General features: G+C 46.5%; 2 protein-coding genes across 3 annotated transcripts; both read right to left on the reverse strand.

Annotated features, from left to right (window-relative positions):
* Positions 1-621: 621 nt before the first annotated feature.
* GL218_08663 (Anaphase-promoting complex subunit 2) lies at positions 622-3270 on the reverse strand (the record flags this gene model as incomplete). The annotated part of the gene is made up of 1 exon (XM_033585469.1): positions 622-3270. The coding sequence occupies one exon, from the start codon at positions 3268-3270 to the stop codon at positions 622-624; it is 2649 nt and encodes an 882-aa protein (XP_033440470.1).
* Positions 3271-10227: 6957 nt separating this feature from the next.
* GL218_08664 (uncharacterized protein) lies at positions 10228-11702 on the reverse strand (the record flags this gene model as incomplete). Of its 2 annotated transcripts, XM_033585470.1 has the most annotated exons (5): positions 10228-10281; positions 10337-10601; positions 10656-10739; positions 10796-11284; positions 11335-11702. In XM_033585470.1, the coding sequence occupies 5 exons, from the start codon at positions 11700-11702 to the stop codon at positions 10228-10230; spliced, it is 1260 nt and encodes a 419-aa protein (XP_033440462.1). The 2 variants fall into 2 exon arrangements, with proteins under 2 accessions (XP_033440462.1, XP_033440463.1); XM_033585471.1 differs by lacking the exon at positions 11335-11702 and having other exon boundaries at positions 10796-11292.
* Between the last annotated feature and the right edge of the window lie 249 nt (positions 11703-11951).

The raw sequence follows: 11951 nt of genomic DNA on the forward strand, positions 1-11951 counted from the left end.
GGTATCCTGCTCCTACCGAGATAAGCTCGTGGAGTCCCATGTGTGCTAGGTAGCTACGTACATAGAAACCCCTGTCTATCTGCTCTCTTGCTCGCTACTCCACGACCAGTTGGTTGTCGTCGTTGTTCGACTCATCTGACCGCCGCTCACCGGCATCAAATGTCGTTTCTTATTTACTTTTTCGGCCAAAACTCCGTACCCTATCCACGCACTTGTCTCGCAACCACGCTTTCTCGGTCTCGCTAAGCTAGATAGATAGGTAGGTAGGTACCTATCCAGATACATTGTTGAGATATGTAGGTACATTGCTGAGCACACTAACCGAGCTGACGGGCGACGCGGGTAGCGGGATGGCGTCAATATTTATTCGAGGTACACCCTATCCGATCATCCATCTGGTGCCCCGTGACAGATTGCACTGTAGCAAGGTAAAGCAGGCAATGTACTAACTAATCGCCCTTGCATTTGCAATCGTGAAGATCGCCCCTAACGAATGTTTCAAAACACGCTGACGCCAGCGGGCCGTCCAAACGAAACCCATGGCTGAAATTTGGCGTACCGTGGAAAGCCACCGCGCCATCTGAAGCAAAAGCCAGGGCTGATACCATGGGGATTGCGATATCATCTTTTGACGAGTTTATATTTACCCCCCACAATTTCGAGCTCGCCGTCAGCTATCTTTTCCCCGAGGAACTCTTGCAGCTCCTCGTTACTCCACGGGAAACCGTCCGCGATCAGCATCTTCATCATCATGGAAATCTGTCCGAGAGGCATAGCGGGGCTGGAGTTCGTCAGCATGCCCGTGATGAACTGCCAGTATACTTGACGCTTTTCCTTCTCCTTCTCGCTCATTCCGGTCTTGGCCTTACGCGGCGTCGCTGGTCCTACATCAATAGCACCAGGGTATGGCGCATGTGCCGCCTGTAGTGAAGAAGGCTGCCCAGCATCCGAAAGACGTTCGATAACGACGTACGTATTATCTGGAAGCCTGCGAAGCACTTGCTTCTTCTCCCAAAAGTTAAGTGCTGCCGTGAGAAGGTCTTCGTCCATCTCAAGCTTCATCCATAGATCGTCAAAAGTCCAGCTATAAGAGTTCTCCTCGCTGAAAGCGTTGATGACGGCTGCTTCATACGTATGAACCCTTTCCGAAATTGTCCGGTCTTCGAGCTCCAGTTCCACTGTCGCCTGACCGAGATGATTAAGCCACTTAATCTTACGCGATGGTTTTACATGTTCGAAAATAGTTTCGTACATTTTTTGCATTTCCGTGACGTTAGAAGGTAACACGAAGCGTTCTTCTCCGACTTCAGGCCAATAAAGCCGCGATAAGATCCGTGCATGGATCGTCCAATCTCGACTCGCATTATTTGGGTGGTTGACCGCTCCGCGGTGGATGACACCATCAAGTCGTGCTGAGTCTTGAATATCCTTGATCATCACATCGCAGGCTTGTAACGAGGACTCCCCGAAGCGCTTTTTTAGTAAGTCAAGCACGCCTACCTCTCGCTTGAACCCTGTCTGCTCAGATAGCAGCCGCTCGCCTATTATGCTTTGGAATTCTTTGATAAACACTTCCGGCGAGCCAAGAGCGCCAATAAGCGTACCGATAACATCTTCGGATTTTTGTCTCCTGTAATTGGAGCCCGCATCTACTGGAGCAGGGGCCCAGTCCAAGTCATCCCATTCTTCAGTTTGGCGTTCAGTGCGATACCGGTCAGAATCTTCCAGTAGTAGTTCTACCAGTTCGATAAGTTTTGTATTGCGAGCTTCGGAGTTAACTTCTTCTTTATTAGCTAGCAGACCCGTAACGATGATGCGAACAGCATCTTCCCGGGTACATAGATACAACTGGAGAGAGTAAGCTACTCGGTCCAGGAGTACTCTCGAGTGATCTAATTTGTGAAATGTCCGGATCATAGCAATATACGTTCGGAGTATATCTAATGTTGAGCGCCCGGCGTGTAGTAAACGTCTCTGTAGGGTGGATGAGAATGCATCTGTGAGCTGCAATCGTCGTTGAGGCGTTGTAATTGCGTAGCGAAGATCATCGATCCCGCCTTCGCTATTTGGCCAGCTGATAACAATATCGAAGAGCTCATCGATTCGAAGCGCAGCAAGCCGCCCGACAGCAATCTCTTTCCATTTCTCTACATCCGACCAGTTGATTTGTATGCCGCTACCGAGTCGGCTGGTAACTTCCACAGCTAATCTCGCATATTGATTCTCAACCCAGTCCAGTAGCTCTTTAATACACTGTGGCTGCATTCTAATACGGGTTGGAAGACGTGCTCCCGTTTTCAAGTCGTCATTAGGACCCCATACGCCCGCAAAGGTCTCTCGGATATAAGCGATCATCATCCCGTCGAGGAGTTCCGCAAAGAGGATCTGAAACTTTTCGCCAGCAAAGCCGACGTTGCATAGTGATTCTACTAGCTGGTGCAACTCCTTTCTTGCCTTATCTACCTTGTCGGGGTTTATAGTCACCTGTTTGCCCCGATCTGGTGCATGAGATACTGCTCCTACACCAAGTAACGCCTTCATCAGCTGGCCAAGGGTTGATCTTAGAGCATTTATCATAGCATTAGACATTGAGTTTCCAACTATCGCATGTAGATCACGTTGGAATTTCATGAGAGCAAGGTCTGCAGGCTCTTCTTCCATAGCCCGAAGAATTAGCGACAGCCCGAATAGATACTGCCTATTCGCAGCTTCCAGAGTCCGTATACTACCTAGTAGGACCTGTGTTTGGTCCGAGTAGCCATCGCAGACAGACAGCAACGGCAGGACATGGCTCACAAAATGGTGTCGAACCTGTTGCGTATGCCAAGCGAGAATATTCTCGGTATGAGTGGCAAGTGGGAGACGTACTGCTGGACTTAAGACATCGCGGAGTGCATCCCGGAACGCGCCATCGTCGGCATCCTGAGAATTCGGCAGGGCCCCGAACGAATCCTCGGCGGTAACGGAGGGCGGAAGCGCAATGCGGGATGTAACCACGTGCCAGGACCGATCAAAGCGGGTCTGCTGTTGTGCGTGAGATTTCTCCTCGGGCGAAGTCAGCAAGAACTGGGAATCGGTGGCTTTCTGGGGCGTATGGGTCAAAGGGCCCCCAAAAGTCTGACTCTGATTCTGATTCTGACTCTGACTCTGGCCAGGAAACCTCAGCGACGAAGTAGAATACGGTGTAGGCTGAGACACATCAGTCTGAAAGACAGATTGGATGGCGTGTCTTCTTCGCGTGTTCCACTTAGTATCAATATCCGCAGTCATCTCGCCTCGTTGCTATTGTTATCAGTAGACAACTATAGATGAGAATTTAGCTGATACATCGATGTACCATAAAACTCCCCCCCTTGGCAGATACAAAAAAACATACGCGACAAGACAAAAAAAAAACACTTAGTATGGAGCTTGTAAGAATTATTTTTAGAGGTTGAGAAAGCGTTACCTCTTAGTCGTCGCGTCGTTTAGGCAGCTAGTGTCGTATGTAGTAGGTAATTTCGAGTTAAGGGCTGACAAGGTTCAATTAGCTTAGGCAAAATCAATTGTTATGGAGTCTTTGGGGCGGTTTAGGTAGGCGGTGAAAGGGCATTGCTATTGCCCGCGGCTATTGTTATTTCATCATTAGGTGCGATCAATTTAATGGTCTGTGCGCTATTATAGTGCGGTTGAGGTAGTACTTAGATACCTCATTATCATGTACATAGGTACCTATAACCTAACATAACATCAGTGCCTTCAATGCCTGTTATCAGCTTCCATGTACACAATGCATATTACAGGGTGCCTCGCGCGGCTGAAGCGTTTATCGCAACATCCTTTCGCATTACCCATTTACACCCCCCAACCGTATATCTATAATCACCTCTTAACCCTAGAGCGTCTTAGCGTATTGGCATACTATAATTTCTTTCGCCGATACGGATGTCGCATTGGTATACATACCTATGCTAGGTATATATGCAGGACATTGGCGAGGGTATTAAATGTGTAATACTACCTAGTACATACCTAACGTACCTAGTACATACCTAACGTACCTAGCTACTAGAATGTTAAGATGTACATGTAAAGCTCGTCAAACAAGGATGTAAATAACCATAACTAGATGCACTAAGCGATAAGGCCCTGTGATCGACATTCTACTTTTGCTCGTTAATCTTAATCTGAGAAACTTAAAAATACCTGACGAAATTAGAATGCTTGATCTCTCTCTCTCTCTCTCCCCTTGAAAGTTTCTGACACCATCTTTTAATAACTAACTACCACTCTTATAACTAATAGGTATTATAGGTATTTGATGCATATCGGGACTAAGGAGAATTCTGGCTGTAATTAAACTCGTCCAGAATTTACATATACACACACACACACGGGGTTCGAAGAGGGGAAACCATACGCTCGTCACCCCCCCTGGTCCTCCCCTCTTCTCCAATTATGGTGCTATGGTGAGCGAAGAGGGCGATTCATTCTGTTTGACTGCGGCGTTGACGAATAGCGAGCCAGTCCTACCCTGCATGCAAGTTGCATTGTGGGCAAGAAACGTGCTGCGGGGGCACACGAATAGAAACCACGCATCGAGTCGGCCGGTCAGCGTGGCCACGCACCGCTCTAGCGTTACTACTCAAAAGTACTCCCCAAGTATTTCCCAGCTTCTATCATATTATGATAGGTACGTAGACTCCCCCCTCCCCTCCCCTCCCCCACTCGCAACATGAAACGAGGTACGACGGCGCAGATCTGTCAGACGCAAGCCATACGGCCTTACTGCGTAAAAAAGCTAGGCGTAAGGACGGCTGAGTGAGTAAGATGATTTAGGGCTGACATAGGCGGTTGCGCAAAGCCAATCTGTCCCGCCTTTAATGAATACATACCTTAGGTAGGTAGTAATAAGTTAGATATCGTTTAGTGATACTGGCCAATTTTGGGTAAACAATACGATTGGTTGTCGTTTGGATGTACTACAATAATGTCTTGCCATACGACGCCTCTCTATATTTGTCGCCGCGTACATGCGTATGCGTGAATTATCCTTTTCCTGTTTGGGAATCGTTTGATATATCGTACCAAGTTTACACCAAAAGTAAATCATGAAATACGTGACAGCTGCCCGAGGTCTAGGCCGGCTACTTAGTACACTTGACTAGCAGCTGCTCAACTCCTTTAAGGTACGGAATATGTATAGTAAGCGCAGAAGACGCAGGAGAATGTTCTTTTGGTTACATTCGAAGTCAAGCTAATACTCGCCTCCCACGTTCAGCCTGCAGCTTTCACACGTGTAGGTCAGGTGGTTTGGAGCACGTTGGACCGGGGCTGTCTGCGAGCTTTAAAACCTGACAAGGCCTTGCAGTGTAGTAATCACCACCCATCTAGAACTGTTTCAAGAGCTGCACTGCAACCAAAGTAGCTCTTGGTGGTGTAGTTCATAAAACCGCGTGGTTAGTCGCCAACGGCCACTCCGTGAATCCGGTACTATGTACCCTTTTGTTGTTATGTGTCGGCTACTTCTTCCGCCGTACGTCCCGAAGAACCCGATCGTACCTAGTTTTCCGTCAAACAATGCGGCGCGGGAGCATGTTAGTGCGTAATTGGTGTACGGTTCAGTCGTATGGTAAGGTTAATCGAACAATAATTCCAAAATTGGTTTTGAAATTAGCTCGCAAAACTAACCTGTCGCTCGTCCGAATCCAAATCGGCGATATACTACGTGCTGTAAGTATACGGCGCAGCAGCAGAGATGTTATGGTTTACAGCTCACGACATAACGGGCGAGATCGACGCTGGCTTAAGATTGCTCGATGTATCGGTAACATCGTCTTGCCGGCCATTGCAGCACTCGCAGGCCTTTATTAAGTTCCTATTCTTGGCACATATAATAGTACTAGTGACTTCGGGACCGACCGAAACGTTAAATATATAGGTAGCTTTGTAAATGTTGTAAATGTTCCTTGCGACCGAAAAGCTGTGTCGAAACGCTTTAAAAGTCTATGTAGTATTGCAGAGTTGTAGAATAAGAATATACTCTAATGTCTGTATATTTTGGCCCGTGAGGGATTTCTCCGTGGGGGTGGTGGGAGATGGGAGATGGGAGATGGGAATACCGGTCAATGGCCGTTGACGCAATTGCACTAATGGTATCTATCCATCGCCTTGAGATAAGCATACTATCCCGGCCATCGATGGGGGTACGTAGTGTATGGGCGACATCCGTTGAGGCTCGTAAGTCCATCATACGGAGATAATCGCGTACCCCACGGCCCCCATTGCTTCGTGAAACTCTCCGCAGCCTGTGGTGCTGCGGAGTGTCCGACGCTGTGAGATGGTGACACGGCTTATCAAACCGGTTATTTGGTAATGACCTACCTTTTAATTCTTAGATCGATATACTGTTTCTAGTGTCTGCTCTTTATACGTGCATGGCTGTACCCGGTATGTTTTCTACCGTGGTCTAGGGTAGCTGGGATGCTTGCCTCTTTGAAAGACAGGTAGTTTTGTAAACTCGTAAAGGAGATAAGACAGGTAGCTATAGCGAGCCTCGGCTCGCCCCCAATTTCGTTGTTTACCGTTGTACAGACCTGAGACCTATACACCGAGCAAGAGTGTTATGAACACTGGACACGGACAATTTGGAATATGCGGTCCATCGGAATTTAGGAGAATACCCGTCCCCCATTCGCGGAAATTCGTACTCGGTTAGACCCTGACATCATCTTTTGCAACCAAGAGCGTTCTCGCTCAGTCAAGGGGTAGAAATTGTTGATTGTTGTACCATGGCCTACGAGACCGCCTCGCACACCTTTTACCAAATTAGGCGTTTAAACAGCCGATTCATATCCACTTCTTACCTATCATCCAATAAAATGAAGCTTATTGCACAGACATAATCGCTATGCTATTATGCTATTGACGTGCTCATAATAGCAAGTCCGTCCAAGACCAGGATTTCGGCGCGGAGTTCCGATGACCGTGTTCGGTGTTAAGTCAAGGGTTAATATATAAAGAGAGATGTTCAACGGCGCAGTTCTAGGCGGGGAAAATAAGACCGGATTGTCGGCCAGAATCAAACTTTCGCGATGTTTGGACTGAAGTTTGAATCTCGGGATTTGATTGTGGATAATAGTTTAACATTATGATTGTTGTTCATGGTAGAAAGAATAAGTAGGTTAGGTACCTACCGTCTGACCAGCTAGACCCATAATTACGTGTACTACCACTGGTCTAGACGATTATTTTGGTGGATCTGAATCGTGCTATGCCTGTCTTTTGTCGGGGTATGTTCAACATTTGGTATGACAACGCTTAGAGATCGTTTGGTTAGTTTATATAGACTCTGCCATTTGTTTGACTTTCTTTGCCCCTAATTGCTAGACTATTCTCGGATATGGATACCGAGTGAGCAAGTTGTTGGACCTCGTGATGCTGATAATACAAACACCGACCCGGCTTTTCGGTCTTCTAAACAAATATTCGCCAATGTATAGGTAGTTAATCTTAAAGTAGGCTATTAGTTTGGGTTGGGGTTTTATGTTGTGGGGAGATAAGCTATATCAAATTCAATATTATTTCTCTTTCGTTGTGTAAGATACGTAAGGTACGTAAGGTACGTAAGGTACGCATCCTTGGGCCTTTTTTTTGCCGAACATAAACTTACTAAACCTAACCGGTATATACCCTGCTTTAGTGGAGGTAGGGACTTATTTATACATACACGTTACCCGCGATGGATTCAAGCTTGAACTTAAATCAAGGCGATCCACATGGCATTTCATTGACGGAAGGAGCCTTTAGGTTAAGCACTAAGCCCTGCATATCGACGTTGTGGATTATGTAAGGGTTAGAGCTACTAGCTCCGTACCGAGGTACCCCGATGATGCAAGTTTCCACTTTATTAAAAGGTCGCCGTTCTCCAAAACTTCCATTGATCATCATTAAGATACATTAGTTACATGTACACTTTACAAGTTCACAGGGTTCATCATAACAGGAAAAGAAGTCCCCAGGATCTACAGAACGAGAGCGAGAAAATACAGCTTCCAATAATCTGCTAAAACCAAGGAACCATCCATACAATCGGTGCACATGCTCTCTTGAAAACGTAGCAACGATCGTCTCCTCAATCAATCTGAAGACCAATGTCGTAGCTCCGCAGCCTGCTTCTATTTCTGGCAGCATTGCACACAGACATTTATGGCACATGGCTTTCTCCCCTGTTCCTCTGTACCCCTGGTTCCCCGGTCAAGGCTGTGCTCGCATCTCTTCTCCAACACACAAAGTCCACAGTCTCTCCAGGTTCCAACAGACGGTCGGGTAGTATTGTATCCGAGCGTTTTAGAGGGGATCATTGGTTCCCGCGACCATTTGATTTAAGTCGAATGGTACTTTACGTAGTATAAGAACTCTGCTTACATTACCTATATAGATACTTGACGATGCACCCACGTCCATACATAGTCTAGGTATATATCTACAAAATCTACGTAAAATACCTAGTTAATGTAAGTACCTTTAGCTTACTTTAGCCATGTAATTTTGTATAGAACACGGCATTGAGATTCGGCCGATCCCACCGCCCGTCAGAAAGCCATGCGTCAAGATCTGGGGCCCCTGTTTGGTGTATCTGACGCTGCAGAACAAAAGCTACATTAGGTATTTGTATCACGCCTTTACGTTTACGTATCTGTGTATACTATGTAGTTAAACAAACCAACCCCGTCGTCATATCGTGCTACACCAGAAAGCTCGGCTCGCCATTTCTGACTGTCCGTCTACTAACCATTCGTCAACTATACGAAGCGGCATACGTACGATGGCATCAGTTAATTGGTGGGAGGAGCTACCGAGAAACTTGAATGAACTTTTACTTAATAAAACGGGCGCGCGATAAAAGCGATACGAATACCGAGAGGGGAATACCTACCTACGCACAAATTGGACCTTGAGAATCAGCTGAACCCCTCACGTGGGAAATCCTTGTTTCGGCCGAATGTTGTTAAAACAAGAAGGGGATTTCGAAGCAAAAGAAGGGCGGAATGTTCCATCGTTCCATCGTTCCATTGCAGTCTTGGCTTGGTAATGGAGAACGACCGTTACGACATGGCGAATTTCTAGATGAATGCAATGAATAATGCACTTTATAACTGGTCCTAACAACACGCAGGGTAGAGTGGGTATTGGTGCGATGAGACTATCTACTACTATAAGCAGGCACTCCCGTACGGAATAGGTTATCAATCAAGGTAGAGTATCTCCTAATCTGGAAGCTGACTATGGTTGTATTATATTACATGTATGTAGTTCTATGTAATTTTCATGTACTGTAACGCCATCCCCTGCCCGCCACCTGGCCTACGGCCTGCATCTTTGCTATACCTGATCTATGTTGGCAATGGTAGGTCTGTAAGTCTCCTGCAGCTGTAATCCTCCCCGATAGTGAGCTTATCCATGTCTCCCCAGCAACTCTGTCTTCGAGATCATCTTTGGATTTTTCCCATGTCGCCTGTCGCCTGTATCGGGGTATAGTCACATCATACAATACATAACGAGCAGACGATACCTCTCCTGAACTTAACCCGATCAGTCGTGATATACGTTTAGTCGTAGGCAATACTACATAATCAACCAAAACTCGCCCCACGTCATTTGTATGGTACCTACCTACTTACGTAGTATGCGCGCACACACCCAAGTAGTATTGATTGTATGTTAGCGGGGGGACCACCCATGTGCGACATGCTTTACCAACTATAGTGACGATAACCTCTCGGTCCCGATCACGTTTGCCTGCTAGTCTCCGTCTAGCAGGTACTAAGACGGTATTAATCAAGGATTTATTGTTAGAACATCACAAATCACAAATAGCGTAAATAGTGTTTAGAGAAAAAGTATTCCAATTCCGTTGATGTCAAAAATGTACAGGGTGAAGTGATCAAAGATCGAAAGTCGAACTAAGTAAGACACGATATCGAAAAAGGGGGTATATGCTTAATCTTCCGCGCCATATCCAGAGCTCGTGAATCCCCAAAAAACCATAATCCCATATAGACTCCGTAAAAATATGTCCGATTGTTTTGCATGCCAGTCAAGCCGTCGTCTAAACCCTATCCCGCTCCAGATAATTCTCGTAGCATCCGTATTTCAGCCTCGGAATCTTTAACAATCGTCCATCCATCGTTTAAATCGTACAAAGTGCAGTCTGAATTTCATTTTTTACTTTCATTTTTTAATTTTTTAACTGTTTCGCCTTTGCTTGCACTTGTCGTGAAGTAGATGTCCATTGCGAGCCTTCATCGTCGGTTAGCTAACATATCAATGATAAGGATTTGATTTAAAAACTTACAGTAGTTCTTGTGAACTCAGCACCGCAGTTGGGACATGTCGCCTTAGCAGCTTGTCCCGACTTCTCACGTTGATGTCTTAGAAGGTTGCTGAAGGTTGAAAATTGTCGTCCGTTGCAGCCATGTTCCCAGCACTGTGGTTTGGGTCGACTTTGAACGACACGAACGTGACCGGCCTCTTGCGCGGCCCCGCTGCCGGAAGAGAGAACTTGAGGAGCTTGAACAGGATACATCATTCCAGGTTCGTGCATCGGAGGTGACGGGCGACTATTACGATTATTAGAAATGATGTTTTATATATATGCTCATCATTATACGAACCTGTATTGAGAAGATAGGCTGTGGGCAGAAGGTGGTGGAGGGTAGCCCGGAGAGTAGTTTAAGCCCAAGTAATCAGCGGGTGGCCTATTAATCCAATTGTAAGCATAGTGAAAACCGGATCGCCACATTAAGTAACTTACAATGAAGAAAAGTGAGATGTGAACATTGGCGAGCCGTGGTCGGGAAGAGGTGATGTTGAGTAAGATGACATATATGACCCCGCCATAGTTGTTGCCGGTTCCGCAAGAAGAGATATTTGCGAAGGCGCTGTCGAGTATACTGGCACAGGCGACGCAGAAGAAAACTCGTGCATTGAAAGCGTAGGAGATTGAGAAGCAGATGAATATGTGCTCATAGCACGGCGCACTCGAGCTGATGACTTTGAATCCCGTCGAGCTTGATCTCGCTGCCTCTTCAGTTCGCGCTGCTCTGGCGTTAAAGTGAACCTCGGCGGGCTGGAGGTTAAGGATCGAGAGCCGCTCGGAGGAGTCATGCTGGCATCGGAACCGTGGCCAACGGAACTTAGATCGTGCCCTAATAGATCAGGACCCGACTCGAGAACAGGCCATGTGTAAGAGGAGCGGGGAATCCCCATCTCCAATCTAGGATCGAAAGCTACTGCTACGGTACTGTTCATCGTGAGCTTCAATCCTGTGATGATCTTACAAGGGAAACTCACCTCATTGTGGAAGTTGTTGTTGGAGGTAAAGAAGATGTGGAAGGGGAAGAATCCCGGACTGGATCGACCTTTAATAAAGGTGTGTCTTGAGATTGAGATTGTCTCTCGTTCCACTCAGCATCCAAAGTACCCTGAGAGGGTAGAGCTGGATAAGATGTATGGTCTGGTATAAATGGCGCAGAGCGATGAGGGGTATTGGTATAAGGCGATTGGAACCCTCGCGAAGATGCTGGTTGACTATAATGCGAATCGACGAGACCTAAGTTGCGAAACCCTGCTGTCGTCGAAACTGTGCTGCTAGCTCTTGATCTAGGTAGGTGTGAGTAAGAATCTTCGGAATCCCGTTCTAATCGAGAGTAATGATCCATTATAGCAAAGGAATAACGTCTTGTCGAGCACCGAAGATAGTAAAAAGCACACGTACAGTATCACTACGTCTGTAGTCGGGGCGAGTTGGTGTATAAGTTATCGTCGGCTGGAATCGAGATGGGAAGGCGATCCTTATGACTTATAAGAAAGATAGAGGCCAAGCTGTTTCGTAAAGACGAATATGAGAATAGCTCGTGTAGGAAGACTTTAAACGACTGGGTTTTGGGTAAGCGTTTTGTATCTGAGAA

The sequence above is a fragment of the Daldinia childiae genome (assembly GCF_008694065.1).
Source record: "Daldinia childiae strain JS-1345 chromosome Unknown Scaffold13, whole genome shotgun sequence".
In the NCBI taxonomy this organism is placed as follows: Eukaryota; Fungi; Ascomycota; class Sordariomycetes; order Xylariales; family Hypoxylaceae; genus Daldinia; species Daldinia childiae.